Here is a 22,975-nt window from a genome sequence, read left to right as displayed (position 1 = left end):
TAGCCAACAAGAGAGAAAGACACCCATAGGAAACAAACAAAACACAGTTGTCATTACAGACCATAGCTGATTCTGGAAGAAATCAGCTATCTCCCCTCGACAGGGCCACATCTCAAAGCAGGTCATTCATGTAGCTAAAACGTATCACAGCCTTTTTAGGACCATTACCTCAAACCCAGGAAAACTTGTGGGGTTTGTTTTTTTGCTTTTGTTTTCTCCTTTTACCACTTTCTGGCTCAGCCCATGCAAATCTCTCTATGGCCCTTACATCCTTTTCACCCTTAGCATGAAACCCTCCATGGCCAACACCCACTGGGCTGCGTATAGGCCTGCAGCAGTGCTTGGGGTGAAGGGAGGAAGGATGTGGGTGGCTTCTTTTCCTCCACAGGGACCATGAAAAGTAAGACTAAAGGATGATCTCTGCAAACACAGAAGACCGGGGCTGTGGTGTGGTGCAAGATGCAGACCTCCCCTTTCAGCTCCAGCCATTTAGAAAGGCATGTTCTTAGAAAAGTTACCCACCCTTTTCTTCAAATCTTTAACATGCTGCTAAACCAGGGTGATAGTACTGAAAGCAAGATCAAGGTATGGCCACACTTAGATAGAGAGAAAGATTGAGGAAACCTAGAGGAAATACTTTTTTTAAAAGTGCATTTCAAAAAAAAAGAAAAACTTTTACAATATAATGTGTAGGGATAGAGAAGAGTATGGGATGAAGATAATTACAATAGGCTCACTGTCTGCGATAAAATCAGGAGCAGTTCAAGCACAAGCAGTCTTAACACACCTCTGTTCTTCCATATATTTACCCATAGTTACACATTAATATACAACACAGCTCACAAATGCCAATTTTCTTTCAAAGGCATAGAACAAAGGCATTATCTTCTAATTTATACCTAAACACAGAGCGCTGGCATCTATTTAGCTTGGTTCAAGACCATTAGCCTAGCAATCTTGCAGAGTTTCCTCTAACAAGCTATCTACAGCCACTTTTTTTTCCCCCCTTACACCCCCTGCAGAGGTTTATTTCGGGAATATTCCTCCCTCTTCCCTTACATTCTGAAACTTTGAGTTAAAAAAGCACAAGCTCTTTTTCTTTCTTGTTCAAGAGGTTTTTAATAAGGTCTTGTTTTTAAACCTCTCACATTGTACAACACATTTAAATGTACATCAAGCTCAGATAAAAAATAAAGCTTTCTTACAAAGTACATTTTTCCAGTGAATTGTGTATTTTTTTTTTGTGCAGTAAAAATAGCTGCTACATAAATCCCTCCTGATCTTTGAAAAGGAGTCACAGTTATTTCCAAAAATAGAATTCATATTTTCATCATACAGGATAAACTGCAGGAAGAAGACAAGTCAACTGAAAAAATAAGGCTTGTATATAAATTTTGTTTAAAGGACATGCATAGAAGTTGAAAAACATATGCCATTTATAAATGAAAAAAGGTAATTTTATCCATATTTTCATTTTTCAGCTAAAGAAGAAACCACAAATAGGCCCTTAATGTCCCAGAATATTATATTAGTTTCTTGTAAAAATGCCAAAATGCACAAAGAATTGCCAACTTCAGCCTTGGCAAAATACTGAGCCAGTCCTCCCCCCTCCCCCCCATACATTTCATATCATAGGCATACCATATGCATGCATACTGAGTATGTATGTTGTCTCTTAGGCCAATTAAATATTTGCAGAAGGCTGTATAACCTAGACAAACATGAAATAGCCATTTGATACGTTTACATTCATCCTATTTCAAAACACACATACAATTAGTTTAATTTACACTATACAATATCTGTTAAATAGGAACATTACAGAGCTTCAAAAAAATAATCACAGAATATATACAAAACTGGATATTGAAATGGTATGATTTTCCTTCCCTTCTTAAAAGGGTTATTTTTTTTTTTAAACAGTTGCTACATCTGGTTTTGGACACAGAGTGTTGATGTACCTGCAGCACATTTCTGGAGTAATAATAATAAAACGTGCTTGAGAACAACACATTAATATCAATTCTTCTTACTGCTCATTTAAAATAAATTATATACTTTTTAAATAAATTTCATGATATAAGATGGAAGCAAGGATGACGGTATGTTAAAGAGAGAATCTGAGCAATGGTTCTGCTGCATCACTGGTTTCCTCATCGAACCTTTGGTTTTAAAGCCAACCCATCATATGGCAGTGTTAAGTAGCCGAAACACTTTATGTGGCAGTATAGGTAGTTGAAATGCTCAAGCCCAGAGCATTTCTGTGTCTTCATGACAGAGCTGCGATCTGTGCCAACATCCATGCTGCTCAAGTGCATGACACAGCAACAACTGAAGCCACTGATGAAATAAGGCCACTTCCTTCCAACTTCCCCTGGTTACAAAAATCAGTCAAGGTCCTTATTTCATCACCGCTGCACCCATCTGAACAGCCGGAAAAACTGACTGCAGATGGCTCCTGGTCACAGTCCCAACACTGGGTCTCCACCGGCACGGCACCGGGCAGTCGGGCTCAGTCCTCGGTGTCCGGCTGCACCCCCAGCATTGCGTGCAGCTCCTCTGCTGTGTACCCCAGCAAGTTCTGCAGGTCGCACACAAAGCGGTACACGTATCGCTTCCCTGATGTCTTGTGGATGATGTTCTTGTCATAATAGTAGCGTAGCCCTCGGCTGAGTTTCTCATAGTTCATTTTTGGCTTGTTTTTCCTTCTTCCCCACCTCCGTGCCACCTGCCAGTCCAAAAAGAAAGCAAATGCAAAGGGTTTGTTCAAGACATGTTCTTCCAGTTAGCAGATGATAAAGGCAGTTATTAAACCCCTTCTCAGAGCATTTTATTTGCTTGGATGTCCCAAGCTTGGATAGCACAAGAGCTGGTGAGTGGATAAACTCCATGACAGCTGCCAGCTGCAGCTTGACTAAGGTGAGCAGGACAAAGTAGCAGTGAAAAGGACACTTCTTCGCAGGGGATGGGCCCAAATGTGTTTAAGGAGATCAAGCTTCAGTGAAATATAGTTTCTCCTTTCTGGGAGGAGACAGTTTAAGAGTTTATTTGGCATTTAGTAGCATGGGACAGCTTTTTAAATGGAAGTTGAACTATAAGAAGTCCCTTGGAGTTGAGGATTCCTCCCCCCCACTTTCCCCTATTTTAAATAAAAAAGGCTTAAGTGGACTTGATATCATGTCTCTTAACACAGTAACTTTCCTACTGATAAAAGTAATTGGAAAATGAAAGTGCATTCTCTATTTTTAATGCCTAAGCTTTAAGTTCCCAACAAATTTAAGAAGCAACTCTACCATATCTGCCATTTATCTAAAGGACCTGCGGTACCTTAAGTGCCTTTTCCCCTGGCCTTTGTGCAATCCCAGATGCTGCTGATTCAGTTACATTCAGTAAGTTAATCTGCAGTATTGCTTACCCTGTCAAAACAGCTAACTTTGTATGCTACCTTTAAGTTTTGAACTATACAACGAGTTCTCATAACTGCAAGCAAATGCTGCTATTCCAGGGGGAGGAGGAGCATCCCACAGCATCCTGACCACACAGTAAAGCATTTGCAGATGAAGAGACTTCAGCAAGTGTCTGATCTTGCAAATGCTTTATGTTTAAGATGAGGCCCACAGATGGTGGATCAGACCCTAAATCTTTTTGTAGATTGCAATTAACCACATACCTCATCTGGGTCAGCAAGTTTAAATTCCCATCCGTCTCCAGTCCAACTAATAAAGGACTGGCAGGATTTGTCAGTCAGTAACTCCAGCAGGAATTGCCATAGCTGTATAGGTCCACTGCCTGTTAAGAGAGCAGGGGTGGGGAGAAGCCACAATTAGTATTTCTGCCAGCTCTTATCACAATCAATATAGGCAACCATATTTGTATCACAGAATAAAGTCTTACTATTACTCCAATTTTTTGTTTTTAAATATTAGAAAGAAGTCTAATTAAGATTCCCTCTGTAACACAAATCTGCTCATAGATATGTCGAAATTAAAGCGTCAGCTTTGTCATAGAAACACAGGATCTGATGCAACCTATGGCTTCCCTTGGTTATACAGATTCTTTACCCCTCCCTCCCACTTTGCAGCAGCTGTGGGTCAGACCTCATGTCCTGTCCTGCAGCCCTTGTCTTGTCAGGCTTTCTATAAGAAGAATCTGATTTCAGCAAGGACTACAGGAACAAGGTCCTCATAAGTAAGCTGACTCTTGCAGAAACTCAGAACTGGAGAATACTTTGTCCAAGTTTACCTCTTTTCAACAGATCAGAAAGTGCATTTGAGTTCTACAGCATTCTGATGTACCTGTGTGTTCTTACTTAAATGGATAGTTCCATGGGACTTTCCTTATGAACGTTTAGAATTGAAGCTCCTCATGAGTAGTGGTCTCTGACCACATTGTAATACACACTGCAATACTACACACCTTTATCAGCACAGATACACACTTACAGAGAATAAATATGTTATATAAGAAGAGGAGTGACCATTTTGCTTCACCACTTACCAGTAAAGCCAGCTAGAATTGCTGCTGGTATAACTGGTTTCCCTTGCTCTACAGGATCACTTCTGTCTTGAATATAGTCTTTGAAAGACATTGTAGGTTTGTTCAGACACAAGGACTGGCTACAGTCATCTTCAAAACTCTCATAGGATGGCACACGCTGTAAATCCACTAATGATGACTGGCTGTTCCAGGACTGCAGCATTGAATCTGAGCTTTCGTAACTTTCTGCACCACTGTCGCTAGATTCATGTTCTCTAAGTTTACCTTCATAAGAAAAGAAAAAAGAAAGGAAAAGTGTGTTTTTCCTCCCTTTTCTAGCTTGTATATATAAACTATGCAAGGGAGGGAAAGATATATAGGATACAGTTTTGGACTCGTGATTATTAATTACATGGATAGTAACTCACCAGAATTATCTATCAGCAAGTTCAGATTGCTTCTTGTGAAATCTTGATTTACTGCACAGTAGTTGACCCCAACTGCATCTACTTGGGTTTTAGGAAACAATGAAAACTCTTGTTCTGGATTGAGAAGATTTGGTCCCGTGGAAGTCTGGCAGACGTCACCCAGGAGACTGGGTTTGGGATAACTGAGGGCTTTAGGGTACCCAGGCATTTGCATTCCGTAAGGGGTCTGATCCACGTTAACAGCTGAAGGGGAAAAAAATAAGAGAATGAATTAAATGGTTTTCGCCATGGCCCTTTGAACAAACTAACACACCTCAAGCACCCCACTAGAACTATGACACTAAGTAGTAGTTTTCCCGCTAAAAATCTGAGTGGTGTTAGATGCTATAGAGCTCCTGGAAAGGCTACTGACATCAGTGAGAAGATTCCCATCTACTGGGATCCAAATCAGATTCTGTTAGTCTCCACCTCGAACTTCAGACCACAAGTATGTATATTGTTTGTTCTTCAAGGAAACTACAGGGCTACAGAAAAAGCTGGAGAAGCTTAAGTGGTTTTGAGGAAGGCCCTCATCATTAAGTGATGTAATTAGGCTGACCTAGAGATCAAACTGTGGTTCAGTAAAACAACACCAATCACACAATCTGAGGGAACAAGCACTTTGTCTCTATGGCTGTGCCATACACCGTCAAAAGCTCTGTTACACTTCCACAGTCTTCAAAGAGGCCTAAACATAGCTCCTGCTGCTGCTTTTTGACTGTTTGCTAGAGGTGGGAGTGCTCACTCTGCTCCACAGATGTAGGCTTTGGCATTCAAAGAGGAAATTTTTTTTTTCCCCCATAGCCCTTGCTCTTCAAAAGATTTCTGATATGAAATAGATGATAATTAAACAATACCAGGAAAGAAGATGGCAGCAACTAAAGTGTTTTCCTGAAGCATAGTAACTATTCTGGTGCCTTTTTTTTTTTAAGCAAACAAAAAAACAGATTGGGATCTGTGACACGCTTAGAATAAACATACCATATCTAAAATGTCAAATTTCTTAAAATACTTACTTAAGGAATTATTGTTAACCCAGTGAGGAACTGAGGTGATATGAGGGTTCTCCACATATTGATCCTGTGTCTTCTCTTGACTGTCTGGAGAGAAGAAAATAGAAAACTTGGTTTTATGATTTTAAAGAACTAACCTGTATAGAATGAAATGTTTCTGAGTCAAGTAGCTTGGGGTCATCACTCACATATCCTTTACTTATGTACTTCAACTTCTCTCTCTCAAAAGAGAGCTGCCAAAAAATGCCCCAAAGACCTCACAAAAAAAAAATCTACTAACTTCTGGTAGGCTTGAAAACCATCATACTAATTGATTTTTAAGCATAAAACATAGAAAAAACAACGTCAAGGTCCAGGTCCTTAACAATTGCAACTACAGAGTATTACACTCCAATATCAAGGGAACACATAGGTCACCACATATGGAGTTTTAGCACCTCCATTAGTGTTAAGATGCCTTAGGCATCCTTGACATCTTTACATTCATTTATTGAATAATCTCAAAACACTACATAAAAGGAACAAGACCAAATACCTGTAATGATGTGAACACGTTTTGTCCAATTTTTGGTTGAACACATTTATTTTTAGTAAATGAGGTATTGCAATAGCCTTATCCTAATCACATTATTTCAATGATTATTACAAATAAAACTTGACCGCAAGAGGTACTCAGTCTGAGCACAGAATGGCTTCTGCAAATACCTGCACATGGGCTTTGTGTGCGAAGGATATAATGCAACTGTTGATAATGCTTTTATTAACCAAGTTTTAAATTTAATCTTGACTTTTCACATGTAACAAAAACCTTACATAGTGAAGTAAGTGTTGAAAGAGTCCTATTTCTGTCTGTCAGAAAAGCCTTAGAACAAAAGAGTTCTTTCTGTCTCTGTAGTTACCTTTTATCATCTGCTCCAGGTGTTCCCACAGAATATCACCCACATAGTCAGGTGCCAGTTCCAAGAAGCGCTCCTTGCCCAGGTTACAAAGGTCTTGGCCACTCATAAGAAACTGATGGAAGTTCACATTTGCCAAGCTAAACTCATTGGTAGCCCAAGAAAGCCACTGGCAAACTTGCTGCTCAGTCCACAGCCAGGGATCTGTAAGACAGAAAGGATCTGGTATTTAGAGATAACTCCTGACCTGTGTCAGCTCCTGAAACAATCTTCATTAGAAGGCAGCGCATGAAAGAAATTGTTAACCACAAATTACTTAGTTCTGAAGCTTAGGCTTCAGAATGAATTTATTTTTGAATTTAAAAAGAAGTCCTCTATTTTCCTTCTGCATTCACTTTTAATCAGAGACGTCCTCAGCTTGGTTGTCTCTCTTAGGCTGCCAAAATATGAGCTCTCCATGCACCCATTTTTAATACCAGCAAGTTCAGTCTTTCCAAATCAAGCTGTGCCAGATTCACATAGGATCCATTCTTGTATTTCCTACTGACATCATTCTTTCTCTTTTGAAAGAACCGCTATTCAGCATCCTCCTTAGCATTAAAAAAAAGCTAATAAATAGAAAACACTTACTATTTGGGATTCCCAGCCGACACTGTTCCTTTGTGAAACCATTGAAAGTTTCTTTCAAGGCTTGACTCATGACAGCCTTACTGCACGGGGTTAACAGAGGCAATTCACAGTTGTTGGACTCTAAAAGAGAGAAAGTGGGAGGAGGGAAAAAGGAGATGCATTAGCTTTTAGGCCAGTGAAAGAAGTGACAAGATTTTGCTGCAATATTTGAAGAATAAGAACAGGATGCTAGAAACTATGTATTTTAAAACAGAAACAGAGTAGATTCATTTTCAGAACATCCAGTCTGACTTAATATATTGTCAATACTAAAGCCTTTGCAGTACTGGGTTGATAAAATTACTTCATGATAAATTAAAGGTTTACTAGTTTTCATCATATAGATCCTTACTGACTCTTAATAGTTATACAACATGACTTTGTTGCAAGGGACTTTTACTAGAACTTTTAAAAAAAGGAAATGAGACTGCTTTTTCCTATTTTCTCACCTCTAATTTGACCTCAGGCTTCTTTATTTTTAACTCTAGACAGCCTTCATTTAGTTTGAGAGCTAAGTCACTGACAGTAGGGTTACTAAGAACTAGCTTGCACTATTCCACACCATGTACCAGCAAACTGTTTCTGACCTTCCTATACATTTCTCAGTCGCCTGAACCAAACAAATGACTGATCACAAGCTGCTGCCAAGTGATTAAGTAATGCAATAAAAACCCAAACCAGCATCATCTTAGGCCAGTATAAATTACTATTCTGCATAACTGATCTTTATGCTTGCAAACAGATCATATTTTAAGGACAAATTTGGCTTCCACTCCGTGTTTCTTACTGAAGAACCTTCACTGAAAGATGCCTCATATTACTCTGAAAAAAAGAATTTAAGCTGAAGAAAACTAGTTAGACTCTGTAAATGTTTCAGATTAGGAAAGCTTTTACTCATATTTGGTTTGTGATTGGTGCTGTTAAGCTAGGGGGTAATTTGAGAAGACTTTAACCACCTCACTCCTGCATCCCTGAACACCTGAGAGCCTCTGAAAACTAGCACACAGGCAGCACTTGAAAGCTCTCCTATGTGAGAGGCATATAACGGTGACAAGGTATATAAAGGTGATGAATTATCAGACTTCAAGCCAGATTGTGAAGGTGTGTGGCTCTTCTTGTTTTCCTAGGTCCTGACTATGTACAGGCTCCATTTGACCCGGCAAGTGGATCTCATCACCAGCCACATGCTTAACTTCTGTTTTTAACCACACCCATCCTCAATATCTGCTAAGACTTGCTTTGCTGACCAGAGAAGGTAACTGATTAAAATATCACGTTACAATGGGAGATGAAGGCAGCATCAGGTAAAATACTGACTTTTTTTGTCAGGGAAAAAAAGTTAGCAAAGGAGTTTAGGCAAGGATTTGTATAGAACTACTGGTAGGTCGTGTCATACACACAAAAAAGACTCATGAACATCCTCACCCCTATTTTTTCCCCCCTTTAAGGTTAGGAGTAGAACAAATCCCTAGGGAAAAAGAAAAACAAGGATTGTTCTAGGATTTAATGTCAGAGGGTCAAAAAAAAAGCTTGCAGAATACTTGCAACATCTCAACTAAAATTAAATTGTAAGTTTAAATACACATAATACTTAAAAATATTTAATTTATAATATTTTAAATATTTAAACTGCCTTAAATGATCACTGCTTTAATACCTAAGGCTTCTTCCATGGACTGTCAATCTATCTTAAGGCTACTGAATCCCAGATCCCATTCTTTTTCAATGCAGAGAACAACAACTACCAACAGAGCAACTCACATGGATAAAGTCACGGATCTAAACACAAGTCCATGTAATCAAACCAATTTCTTTTTAAGAAAATCTACATAGCACTGTAAGAGTATAGGGATGAGTTAGACCCCACAGATTTCTCTTTGATCTCTGGATTGGACCAAGGAACAAAGCAAAACTTACCATAAGAAGTAGAATCAAATCCTGTTGGCACTTCTTGAAGTGTTTGATCTTCGTTTAGTGATAAAAAATATCCACCAAAGAGAGAGTTTGAGCTATCAAAGGTGTCAAATGCTGGCTGACGCTGCAAAGCAACAGAATAATAAAAGCCTTAATGTTAGCATTTTGCTAGAGCACTGCCAACTGAATTGCTAGGAAGTGGTTGCATTCAGTTTCCTAGATTTAGATCGTGCACAACCACTATCTTGAATCAACTAACTCGTGCTGTCTTTGTGTTTACATTTCAAAGGCACATCTTTTTGTACATTAATACAAAACACTCAGACCACAGTACTAATCACATAGCATGTTCTGCAAGTCACAGTAAAGCAAAGTAAGGATATTCTAAGTTTTCCTGTAATTGAGACTTTTAACAATAGAGAATGCATGCATATTTCCAGATATACTTTGAAGAAATCCTAGCATTTCCTTAACCCATTAAATTCACTGTCCACTTGAGTTCTTGATGGCAGTATTGGTAAATATTGGAAAAAACAACTGGCAGTGCAAGACCTACAATAGATTTATGCACTTTTTTATTTAATAGGAAATCCTTAGTCTGAACCCCACCACTCGAAGCTATACAGCCAGTTTTACAAGACTTGAGCACTTTTATACTTGTGAGTTACTGGATTTGCCAGCCACTACATTTTGCAGTCTTCAAGTGCTCAGTGAAATAGCTAATTTAATTATACAGAAAGGGATAAACAGGAGGGTAATAAAAGTGTTCCAAATAAAAGCGAATTCTACTGATGCATTAGCAGCCTTACAAATATCGGTACATTTTGAAAACCTAACTTCTTGCATACTTGACTTGTGTCAACTGAATATGCTAAAAACAGAGTACAAGCACTGGGTTTCTCCAGCCACATAAGGGTTTGGTGGAGGAGGCAGGGAAACGTGAAAAAAAAGGGGAAATAACTTTAAAAACAACTTATGCAACTTGTCTGTTAGTCATAAGGAAACAGTATCTGCACCATCCAGAGGCAAAAATGTATAAAAATTGCCCGGAGATTTCAAAAGCACCTGAGGATAGAATATTGTTCAGGAAACCTACAGCACATATGGCACTCAGGGAGGTGAAGACTAAGGCAACTTGCAAATGCTTCTTTTATTTTTTAAGCATGCAGCTGTATGCCAGTTAGTGCCCAAACAGAAAACATAGCTGAGGACAAGGCAAAAGGAGTTTTCAGGGCTGTATTCAGGTGGAAGGCAAAAGCAACCTGAACAGTGTTTCTGCAATAGCAGGAAAGTGTTAACACTTCTGCATGTTCCATAACTTTCCTTTTGGTATCCTACATGGTTTGGAGGGGCTTGGAGTCTTTCTTGCGCTAGGTGCCTCTTGGGTGCTCCTGCTGCTCCTCCTCAGCCCCTCATACTAACCCTAATAAGAAACTAAGGACCATCAACCTTTATTTGTATTTTATAACAAGCTGCAATGCATGCCACTATATTGATTATGAAAGCATATATTCCACAGAAGGAAAAGCAGGCAAAGTACACAATATCATGTCTCTAGGGGTTAACTGGATTCAGAAATCCCCACTGAGAGCTGGCCAGTGGAGACAAATTGCATGCAGTCAGTTCAGGTGCCAACCACAGCCCAGAGAAAGAGTCAGAGCAAACCCGTGAAAAACCTCACAACCGAATGAAACAACACATTAACATATTTGGCATTTGTTATTAAAGAATTCTTGGTACATTACTAGATAAAAGGCACTGACTCATCGCTAGTACCTAGAAGAAAGGGTAAGTTCTTTCAACATAATCTGGAAACTCCTGCATTTTGTGTAAATAGCTGACCCTTATCCTGAGTCACTGGAAAAAATGCTGTGGCATGTGAATGAGTAAAATCTATACTGTACTAGTTTCACATTTCAAAAAGGATTAATGTTTAAGCAGGTCCTTGTTTTAATAGTAAATCAAGAAGAAAAAACAATGTAGAATAAATTCTGCTTGCCCTATCTGTTATGCAACCATTTTATTTGTTTTTTTCAACATATGTTAACAGTAATTATTACAGAAAAAAATAAAAAGTAGTGAGAGCAGCTACAAAGTACTAGAATACTGGTCTTGATTTTGAATTAATTACATGACAACTAACACTGACAATCTGCTTAGCGCAGCTACTACGTTCAAGAGCACACAGCTGTCAAGTTGGGGGAAAACTCTTTTGGACCCAGTTGTTGCTTGGGCAGTATAAAAAGTGAAGAGGGGACAAAGTATCAGAGGAGTCAGAACACTAAAGTCTCACTAACTGATTCTAAAACTGTGTCTAAGACAGACATTCTTCAAAGTTAAAGATTAGGAAGTCACTTTCTGTTCTCATTATGCAGTTTACATTAATCAATACTGCGTTAAAAAAATGACACTGGGATGAAAAGTATCGTGCGTGAATGTGGAAGTGAGAAGCATTTAATAGACTGAGTCGTTATAGCTTAATTATCCTTTACCTTCAGTTTTTAAGCTGTTTTCCAAACAAGATAATAAACACAGCCTACCTAAGGATAAAATATATTGAATAACTAACTTTGGTTTCTTACAGGACTGCCATTTCATATAGTTGCATGCAACAAGTGAAAAACCTTTTTTCATACAACAGTCTTGAAGAATCAGGTTTAACTAGAGCTAACAGAACAACACTGCCAGTCTGCTCAAGTTAGCTATATAAAGTTCACTCATACTGCCAGCCCTGGAACCTTTATTTAGACTGAATTTCTATGATCTCCAGTGAATTTGGGCTCAGCTCTTGTCTACCCTCTTGTTTTCAAATTCTTAGGACAGGGGATGTAAGATTTATGTTTCCCTCAGTTCCACTTTGCTCATACCCACCAAACTCTGTGGGAATGCTCTAGAAGAAATCTACAGGTCACAATCAAGCTATCAAAACTTGAACATGCATCCAGTCTGGCATGGTTGTACAATTCTTTGCTAGCATTAATAGAAAAACAGTACATGCCCTAGCTGGGAGATGAGAGCAGTGGGGTTTAACAGCTGCTTGCTCACAAGTACTCACCTTGAGCATTCCTCTGTACATGGTCGACACGGGAGCTACTTGATCCATGTTTCTGATCCCAAATTCACTCATCTGAAAAACGAGAGGGGTCACATGAAGCATGTTGTTATTGAGGAAGGAAGCAAGTTAGAGACATATTTACATCTCATACTGCTTGAGCACAGACTGCAGAACAGCTCTCTGTGTGAGGTACAGGCAAAGCCTTTTTCATTGCCCACATCCCAAATACACAAGGCACAATTCTTATCTTGCTTGAACAGCTTCTAAGTGGAAGACTTTTCCCAGGCATCAGTGGAGTTAGAGTTTTGTGATATGAGCCACAAGAGGATGATTAACTTCTGATACCCAAAGCAAGGTCTTTTAGTACCTCATCTCATTACACGGTCATAAAAGCCTACAGAGGTCCTTTGTCCATCGAGTACCTATCGCTTAGAGTCATTTTCTAACTTTTCACCCATTATCTTAAGCATTAAGCCTTGTGCTATCTTTGCTTACTATATTCATTCCTACATGCCACGATTCACTTCAGACTTTGCCTTTTCAAGTACCGAAGAAAAACAACAGAGCACTCACCACAGGCTGGCAGCTACAGGCTGGCATCCACCCTACTCACTCTTCTCATGAATTACCACTGGAAGCTAACTCCAGGTACCATTAGCCTGCTTCCTTCACTAGGCAAAGCATCTCTAAACAGTGTTATTTTGCAAACATGGGATTGGTGTATTTATACACCTTTGGAAGGCTCAGGTACAAGTCTAAGGGGTTCATGCCATAAGATGTCCTTCTTACAGAGCTGGGACCAGCAACAGCTACTGAAGTCAAAGGTATCATGTTCCCTGTGTTACCAGGAAAAGGATTGTGCGAGGCCTGTATAACTTGCTCTCGTATATATGACTCAAGGAGTAGAGTGATAAGATTCTTATCCTTTTACTGACCTATGAGAGATCAAACATAAGGAATAAAGCCAATTTTACGACCGTTGTTCAAGTTTATCATGATGCTGTAATTCAGGTGTCGGTAAGTGATACCTTATCAGACTAGACCGCGGCAGGTTGTCTCAATAATTTTCCTTGTACTTTGTCAAAGCATTGTGCTAAGCTATTTTGTTCTACGGAAACTGCCTGAAAGTGTGCACCTCTACAAAGTCACGGAGGACATAAATAATCACAGTTCTGTGGGAACAGCGATAATTACAAGCAATTTCTCTCTAGCCATTTTAACACGGGAAAAATAAATCAAAATACAGTCTTGAACTCAGAAAGAGATGGCAAATGAGAGCTTAACAAAACAAACAGAGCCTGCCAAAATGACAAATTCAAAGTCTGTCTGTATAGCAGAGGAAGAGAAAAATACCCAACAGCTAAAGACAGATCCCTTTCATCCTCCTATATAAGCAATCACCAAAAAAAATATAATAATAAGAGTCCTTAATCTGAAAGGCCCATTTCAACTTCACTGTTATGAGATGTATGGGGCTTATCACCAAAACAAAACAAATCAACTGGATACAAAAAGAACAGTCAACTTATACTTCATTAACGCTACCCAAAAGTGCAACCTACTGAATGATGGGTTTCACCTCAAATAGTGTATACAAATATTTGTGCTAAATTACACATCTCATTGAGCACCAAAGAATTTTACACAGCATGAGTCTCACTCAGCAAGCATCCTAATATTTTCATTACATTTCCCACTGTTTAAGCTGTTTACCCCTGCATTCAACTGAGCTTTTTAAAAACAAACAAACATATGGCCATTTCTAATACCCTGTTTCAATGCTGAAATCAGCACAGTTATATAGGGATAAGTAGCTATAAGCCTTACCAGTGGGAAAGCACTTGTGAAAACACTATGCACATTTTCAGTAATCTTAGATCTGATCCCCAGTGAGCCCTACAAACAGGATTTCTGACAATTCCAGGTGCAGTCCTGGCCTCTGCATTAATTCTGTTGGGAACCTTCCCACTGATTAAAAGGTTTCCATCCTTCCCAGCTTTTTGTTTGTTTTTTTCGGACACACTTACAGCACTAAGACAGAGGGTTGACAAGAAGCCTTCATTACTTGGCGTTGCTCATTAACCCAACTCGTTGCATTTCCATGGCCTTCCCTGTGCGCTACGCACCTTGTGAAAAAGAGACATCACATCGGAGCTTTGGTCTAACAACACAGGCAGATCCTACCACGTTTTGTAATGCTCTAACCAAATCTCTCAGGCTGTTACAGGTTCCTAGAGCCTTTGCTTACCACAGATCAGTTTCCTACCCTGCAGCATGACCACCTTCCAGCACGAGACCTGCAACAAGCTATCAGGATCGACAAGGCAGCATAGCTTCTCACGATGAAAGGGTTAAAGCCTTTTTTTTTTTCCACTGGACTCCAAAAGCTGCTGTTTGAGTCCAGAAAAGACACTAGGGCATGATGTGCCTGGGCCTCACTTCCAGCTCCTCCGCCGCCGCCGCTGACTGCGACTTGCCAGCTATAATTGGTTTAACTGGCAGGACACCTTCTTCAACACCCCCGCAGAGCCGAGCGGGTGAACCAGAACAGGGTCAACAGGATCAGGCACTTATTAACTAATACTCCTGAATTCTGATCAACTTCTCTTCAGCAATAACCGGGTGCTCGCCCACAGCCCGAGCGGGCTGGGAACCCATCCACCAGGCGACCTAAGCCATGCTAGTGCCTGCAGTGAGAGAACCTCCACGGCTTTTTCTTCTTAAAAACAAAGAAAAAAAGAAACAAACAACCCCAAACCAAGCAAACAGAACCCTACAAACAAACAAAAGGAGTAACCGGGCTCCTGTCAGCAGGATCTCGTTTCCCACCTATGCCCAACCCCCTACAGCTGCCGGGGGGAGCCCCCTTTTGGCACCCAAACTCAGACAGGGGAAATTCACCCGACCCGGCATTTTTGGGGTCCCTTTCGAACACCCTCTGCCCGTTAACCCCTTCCTGCCCGCCTTGCCCCGGCCAAGCCCCCTCCCCCGCCGCGGGCGGCGCCGGCCGCCATCACCCCCCGGGTCCGGGTCCGGGTCCGGGCTGGGGGCGATGCCCGGAGCCCCCCCCCCGGGCTCGGGGTTCCCCCGGGATGCCCCCCGCTCACCTGGCCCCCGAGCGCGGAGCTCGCCTGCTCCTCGGCTAGCCCCCTTCCCGGCAGCAGCAGGGTCCAAAAAAATTAAAATTTAAAAAAAAAAATAAAATTAAAAAAAAAAAAAATAAAATTAAAAAAAAAAAAAAGGAAAAGAAGGCGCGCTGCCTCTCCCCGGGAGCCAAAATATCCTCGATGTGGCAGAGCCGGCCAACAACAACAGCAGCGAAGAAGGAGGAGGCGGCGGCGGCAGCGCCGGCTCGATCCCAGCGGAGAGTCCCAGAGGAGGAGGAAGGGGGCGGGAGGAAGGAGGAGGGAGGCGGGCGGCTGCGTGGGCGCTGCCGGGCCGAGCCGAGCCGAGCCGAGCCGAGCCGGGCGGAGGCGCCGCTCGGAGCCGTGTGCGCTGCGCTGTGCCGCGCCGCCCGGCCTGCCCGGCGCTCTTCAGCGGGCAGGGGGCGGTGGCGGCCGGGGGACCGCCCCCCGGAACCCGGCCCCTTCGGCAGCGGGGCGGCGGGGAGCGGGGCGGAGGCCGCGGGAGGGGTGGGGTAGCCCGCTGTGCCCTGGTTTTGGGGGTCCGGGGGGTGCCATGGGTGGCTGTGCTGGCTGGGGGACTGTGGGAGGGGACCCCCACAGTTTGGGGAAGGGAAAAAAGGCAGTTTGGGGTCATTCCAGAAACACATCCCCCCCCCCGCCCAGTCCGATCTATACACCATTTAACTCATCAGGGACATTTTCCATGCTTAACTAACGCCCGGCCTCAAGAATGCTAAGATAGGAGAATCAACACCGACGTGCCCAGTGACCTCCCCTGCCCAAGTGAGACCCTGGGCCCAGGGAGGGCAGCAGCCCCCGTGCATCCACCCTCGCTTCCACCCTTTCCTCCTCTTGGTTTCTGGTGACCCTCAAGGGAGCTGAACTGCCTTTAAAATGCTGTTCTTCAAGCTTGCTGTGACACGCTGCTTCATTTAAGCTAACTCCAATCTCAAATTAACACTTGTGTCATATGGCTGTAGCTTCTCTTGGAACAGGAGCCCCCAGTAGCTGCCACCCCTCGGTTCCTCACCAGATTTCAAATGACCCTTTGCCACGTGCCGAAGCTGTGGTTATTCGTACCGACAGAAAGCTACAGTGCCTTTGGCTGGTGGTGGTGCAGTTGTCAGGGCCACCTCCTTCGATGCTCTCCAGCTATTTCTGGCCGCAGCAAAGGCCAGACCATGCCACTTGTTGCCTCAGAGTAAGATTTTTCTGGTATTTCTTTCAAACTCTTCAGAATACCTCCTCCTCTCCGTAGGAAAGTGGCTGTTACTTGTTTCCTTACGGCCAAATGTCACCAGGCAAGTTGTGACAGCACACGTTGAGACTGGAAGAAAAGTCTTGATTATGCCAGTGACATTTCTCACTTCGGGAGAGTCCTGATCTAATAAGGCAACATCTGTTAGAATCCTAAGGGAAACCATTAAAAACTGTATGTCAGCTGGATAGCAGTTTTAATTATAACACTGACAAAAACAATTGTGCCACCCTTTATACAGGGGAAACATCTGCCAAAAAGATAAGATGAAAGGCTGGGAGTTATTTATTTCTTGCTAAATTGATGTGCTGGAATCTGGAGCAAAATGATTAAGTTGGCTGTATTTTCCGCTATTTAAAATCCGCTATTTAAAATCTTATTTTAAAAGTGATTCTTATCATATACATATATTTAATTTCATCAACACTTATTGCTGGTATAAAATTCACTGTTGCTCCTTTACAAATGGTACTCGCTCAGTAAGCTTGAGTGCATGATATATATCAAAATTGATATATATTTTATAAAATGGACCTGATCAACCCAAATGAACAGTGAGGGTAGCCCTGCTTGTGTCAAGGACACATCCAGGCTTTCCGACCTGGATTATTCTATAAGTCTGCGTTCCCTCTGTACTACTCATTGTCAGAGACTAAAAGCTAGAGAGAGAAAGAAAAAATAGTTTTTGTTTTGGTTGAAAATGCTTCTGTATTGTACAAGTGTGTTTTGTTTTATTTTAGGAAGCGTCCATCTGCCTCACAATTGCTTTAGCCCTTATCTGTGTTTTTTTGCACGTGTGTTGGTATACAGAGAGATAAAAGGAGGAGCTGTGTATAACCTGATGAATAATCATGGCGTCAGCACCAAGCTGTAAACGTTGGACATTTTTTGTTGTGGACCCACTAGTGCTTTCTGGTTTTTTAGGGAGAGGGAGAACTAGCTCCAGTACTCAGGGTTGAAGTGGCTAGAAAGACAAAAAGAAAGCACGGAGATAAAGATAATAATAATAATAAATATTTGCATAATCATTGTACTAGGATTCTGTGGTAGTCCAGATAACACTTATTTTTTTATTTTCAGTCCTTGTTGTTTATAAATTTCTTGTTTTAAAGAGGACCCATGCTGCAAGTAGGTTGTTTATGTTTGTTTGGTTTTGGTCTTTTTTTTTTTTTCCTTTTTTCCTTCCTCTGCAATGGTATCTCAGAAATATGCCAAAAAGCGACCCTCTTGTAGTGCAGTGAATTAAGGTGAAGGAACTTTTCGCATTTGTTACAGTATTCAAGTACATGACGTTTTGTGCTGAAAGCAATGGATGGTTGTCCGAGGGGATAATTTGGCCCCAGATTTCTGACCTGAGCAGCCGCAATGCTAATTTGCAGGTTCACTGGAGGAGAGGAGGAACAGCTGAGTGCTGGGGCATCCCAGGGATGTATTCTCGCCCGTGCCAAAACAGAGGGGGAATAAGATCCTAAAAATGTAGAGGTTTAAAGCACAAAGAGGGAATGAGAGGCAGCAGGTATGTGGCAGAGCTGCATTGCAGCCAGAGCTCCAGCGAAGGTATGACTTACTTCTCCAGAATTTCTCTTGCGACACTGAGAGGACACTCAGGAGTGAAAACCCTGTTGTGCTTTCAAAGTATGCGCTGAGCACTCATCTGCATGTTGGCTCAGCTCCCCTGCCCATGTGTGTTTGGGGCATGCGTGGCCCTCCTCCTCATCCTTCTCCTCCTCCTTTTTCTCCTCCTCCTCCTCTTCTTGGCGAATGCCTGGGATCACAGGGTGACCAAAACAGGGTTCAGCACCTGGCCACCCTGTCCCTCTGGGTAGGGTAAACAAACACCCTGGTCATGCATTGATGAGAGGAGGCTGCCTGCTCATGCCCCCCAAAGACAATTAACAATGAAATGCCGGCAGGGAGCATCTGTAAGATCACAGCGTAAAGGGTCTCGGGAAGTGACAGCTTTGGAAAGTAGAGACCTGGTTATCTTGGACTTCAAACAACACGCTGTTATGGTTGAAACAAAGGATGAAACTCGTTGGCCCCATGGTTCAAATACAGCTAAACCAAAATATTTATACAGGGCTGGGGAAAGGGCGGTATCAAGAAGTCTTTATATACGTAATATATTCTTCACTTGGTGAGGAAGAAGCTGTTAAAATAAAACACCACCAACTATCCCCAACGAAAAGCTCTCCCCACAGTACATGGTGAACAAAATATGACCAAGATCATTTCTGCGAAGGCATCTCCATGAGTCATAAAGTATGGCAAGTTATTCATGTGTGTCATTATTCTTAGCACATGCAAACCAACACTAGTAATTACCACAGAGAGAAAAAAATACTATGTCAAAGTTCTGCCAGCATGTTTGAACAGTAACAAAAATCACTGCATTTCATCTGTGTTGCATAAAGCTGAAGGAAATTAAGTAAGCTGTCAGCCCCACCATGTATAAAAATGCAAGGTTCTTCTGCTTTTAATTTTTTCAACTAGTGAAAATGTTAGAGGCGTGCTTCAGGTAATGTTGCCAGTGGACAGAGAGATGCCTAACACATGAACTGTATGATGGTGGATCATATGACAGAAAAAAATAAACCTTTACCCTTCATACTAAAGCAGAAGATCAGTCATTAAACTAGCTAGTGCTTAAGGGATTGCTCATACCATTTTGGGTGTATTTAATTCATTTCATCCAGTTTGAGGCATAAAATAAAAAGCACATGTTAATATTTTAAGGCCAAGTGTATTCAGAAACTGACGAGCTTAATAATTGTTTTTGGATGACTGTGCTCAAAAAAATACACTTTAATGTCCTTTAGCAACAGAGCTTTTTCTTTTATTCCCTGCATTTTATGTACTGCTGGTTTCATTTAAAAATTACCCTGCTTGTGCACAGGTTTACGATCCTCTTGTTCAGCTCATGAATAACTGTGATGTGACCTTCATCACCAGGTGTGCTCTCCCGTCTGGGTAGGCAGAGGCACACTCCTCTTACCAGTTAGAGCAGTCCTGCGTGTTGCAGTCGGCGCAGTTCCCCTCTTCTCCTCCCCGTCGTGAAAAAACATCAAGAGTTTTGCATCTTCCTCTGTGGCTGTAAAAGCTGAATGCTAGCACTTGATAAGTTGTCACAAGCATTTAAAAAACTTAAGTACTAGGTTTATTGATAATGATGTTTACAGTATGGGATGGGAGGGGCCATTACTAGGAAGCCTGTTTTATGTTGCCTATTACTTTATTTATTATTCTCAACCTACTTTCCCACCCCTACCTTCCAGAGCAAATTCCCTTTTTGCACAGTTGGCTTTTTCATACCATTGACTTACGTTTGTGCAGTGAGAGTACAAGTCAGGAGCAAGGTGGTGGCAGAACCTGTGGAACAAAAATGAACACGGGGTCATGTCTAATTGTTTGTTTCTTTCTGACAAGGAAACGCTATGATTTCATCCACGTGTCCTCTTGCTGCACATTTAGTGCCTGTGCACACGCTTACATAAAGAGCAGTGGTGAGTCTTGTTGTGGTCAGTGAATAAGAGAGATATCTCTGTTTACACAATATTTTGAAATTTGTGGAACTGAACCTGGATGGTACTACATGCTGGGACCTATAGGATATGTGGTTTTCAGTACCAGGACTGTGGGAGAAGCTGCTGGCCTCTTCCTTGACCTCAGCAAAAATTCAGGCACAGACGGCTGTAGCGGGGTCATCCAGCTGCCTCTGTGTTGAGGACATCAGCCTGAGGCTTCTAGGGAGAAAATTACCTACTGAGTGGCCTTGCCTAGCTTAACATCTGTGCAAAACCTGTATCCCATTTTAATGCTCTGCACTTCTGTTGGAAGATGGTTCAGGCCGTCTCTCAAGGGCTTTAACCCAAATCTCACAGAATTAGGAAAAGGAAAGGCAGTACCAGCTTTAGCCATTATTCATTGTTGTGTCCCTCAGCGCATACGCTTGGGAAGCTGCCCGCCTTTGACTAGCAGACATCTTCACTGTGAAGCACTGCGCTGTCTTAGCCAAGTTGACTGCCTTTTTGCTTTTACTTCCCCAGGGGCACAATGTCATATTAGTCATTTTTATAAGAGAGGGAAGGTTTATAATAGCCACAACATACGTTCTCTGGAACACTGACAAGATAAATTTGCTTTATACAAATATAAGTAGCAGTTCCTGTGTCTGTGCTGTGGTGGGTTTTTGTTTTGTTTTGTTTGGTGTTTTATATAGTGGAGCAGGTGCAATGCCTATGTCTGTTATCAGGATCTAATATGGTTTAAGCAAACACCGAGTTGCTCACGTTGTCTAGGTGTTGCATGTAGTCTATTAGTCATCCCGTCTAGTGCTTATCAGAATGCAAAAAAAAAAACAACATTTGAGGTGAGTCATTAAGATTCATTAAAGAATATCTTTGTCATAACAGCAAATGAAGTTGGAATACAGAAGGGATGGGTGGGGGTATGTCTAATATTTGTGGAGAACACATGACATATGCCATATACCAGGAATTTTGAAAATGATACTGTTTATAAGATTATTATTAGCGGAGCAAAAAGGGAGCTTGGCTCTGCTGATCAACCCTAGTCAGCAAATTCTCCATCTAGAGTTCAAAATAATTATAATTGTCTTGGGGGGGGGGGGGGGGGGGCGGGGGGAGACTGGATTATGGGGTGTGGGGTAAGCTAATATCCCACAGCAGTGTCAAGCCGGGGCCGAGCCACCACTCTTGCTTCACCCAATGTGCAGCTCTGTTGGTGGCAGAGCCCCGGGGCATGGTGGCCCCCTTGTCCTGCTAGCAGTGTCCCAGCCAGGCAACCCTTCCCGCACTGCCCCATGCGACTGCGGCTGTCTGGCCCTGCGTGAAGCCCTGCAGGCACCGAGCGACATGCGGAGCCGAAACCACCACCTCCATGTTCACGCTGGTCAGCCAGCCCTCCGAGGGGCAAGCTGGGCTGACACAAAGACAGGCAAAAATTGTCTTCTGAGCTCTTGAGGATCTGCTGGAGCCGGGGCGTTTTTCCCACAGGAACAACAAGATCGGTTAAAAAATACTTCATGAATTGTGTTTTGGAAAAAAATAAATAAATCATATAAAAACAAAGCAATAACTAGCTGTGATTGATCAAACCCTTGCATTCTTTTTGCTCCTGGCTTTTTTTTTTTTTTTTAACATGTGTTTATTTTAAATGGCCTTTTTACAAACAGTGGGTTTTGGTGGAGCTCTGGACACAGCAAGCAAAAAGATTCATCTTGTGGGAGAGCACTGTAGGCAGTTTCTCTCCCCACGAATCTCCATGTAGCTTTTCCCCACCAGCACGAATTCCTCTCTGTGGGCCAGATGTCCTTCTCTCCTCGTACAGTTGAGTGTTTCCATAGTCGAGGAGTTGGTCCTGCTGACAGCACCGAGATTTCTGGAGTCACTACTCGCTCGCAGGTGTGAAGTGGATTGCTCTCTGCCCTTTGGTGGAGAAGCAGCTGTAGGAGTTTGTTGCTCTTGTGCCTTTTCTCAGCATTAGAAATCTTTTAATTAGAAAGGAAATAAATTGCCCATTTGATTAAAAGATTTTTTTTCAGTAGTACCATATCTTTCCTTTGTCTCAGTACAAACCATTTTTTTTTGACGTGGCTGATGCTTCCTCAAAAGTCTTCAAATGAGTGTATATATTCTACTCTGACCTTTATGGTAATCATTCATTTGCTTTTTCACCTATGTCATCCAAGTGATTGCTACCCACATCACAGCTTTAATTCTGTCCATGTATGGAAACTGAACTTTGGAAGTAAAGCTCTTGGGTCCCATCTGGGTGAGCTCTGTTGATTTCCATCGGATTTCTGTAAGCACAACCTGTATTGCTTTTAATGTTCCTGAGTAAACCAAGCTAAAGCTAGCTGTGGTGTGGAGCTCTTATCTCAGGGGAACATACACTTTGGTCAAGCAGGGAAACAAACTAAACTGATTTTAAAAGACAGGGATTTTGGTTCCACCTTCTTCAAATTCCTTCTGGGCTCCCTCAGGAACCCAGAGTTTCTGGGAACTCACACTCAGCCTGTGCCAGGGTTGAAGGTCAGCAGTCATCTTTAAATACCCTTTCCCTGCACTTGGACTCTCATGC

At 41.9% G+C, this 22,975-nt stretch overlaps 1 protein-coding gene across 1 annotated transcript; it reads right to left on the bottom strand.

Moving 5' to 3' along the window:
- Positions 1 to 1,093: 1,093 nt before the first annotated feature.
- ETS2 (ETS proto-oncogene 2, transcription factor) lies at positions 1,094 to 15,999 on the bottom strand. The gene is made up of 10 exons (XM_080579562.1): positions 15,598 to 15,999; positions 12,491 to 12,562; positions 9,439 to 9,559; positions 7,483 to 7,602; positions 6,856 to 7,056; positions 5,960 to 6,043; positions 4,905 to 5,147; positions 4,498 to 4,761; positions 3,671 to 3,789; positions 1,094 to 2,728 (listed from the first exon to the last, which is right to left on the bottom strand). The coding sequence occupies exons 2-10, from the start codon at positions 12,560 to 12,562 to the stop codon at positions 2,513 to 2,515; spliced, it is 1,440 nt and encodes a 479-aa protein (XP_080435688.1). The 5' UTR covers positions 15,598 to 15,999; the 3' UTR covers positions 1,094 to 2,512.
- Between the last annotated feature and the right edge of the window lie 6,976 nt (positions 16,000 to 22,975).

Source organism: Anser brachyrhynchus (assembly GCF_964034855.1).
Source record: "Anser brachyrhynchus genome assembly, chromosome: 1".
In the NCBI taxonomy this organism is placed as follows: domain Eukaryota; kingdom Metazoa; phylum Chordata; class Aves; order Anseriformes; family Anatidae; genus Anser; species Anser brachyrhynchus.
The sequence above is the reverse complement of the archived record's forward strand: the minus strand, read 5'-3'. Positions and strand labels throughout refer to the sequence as shown.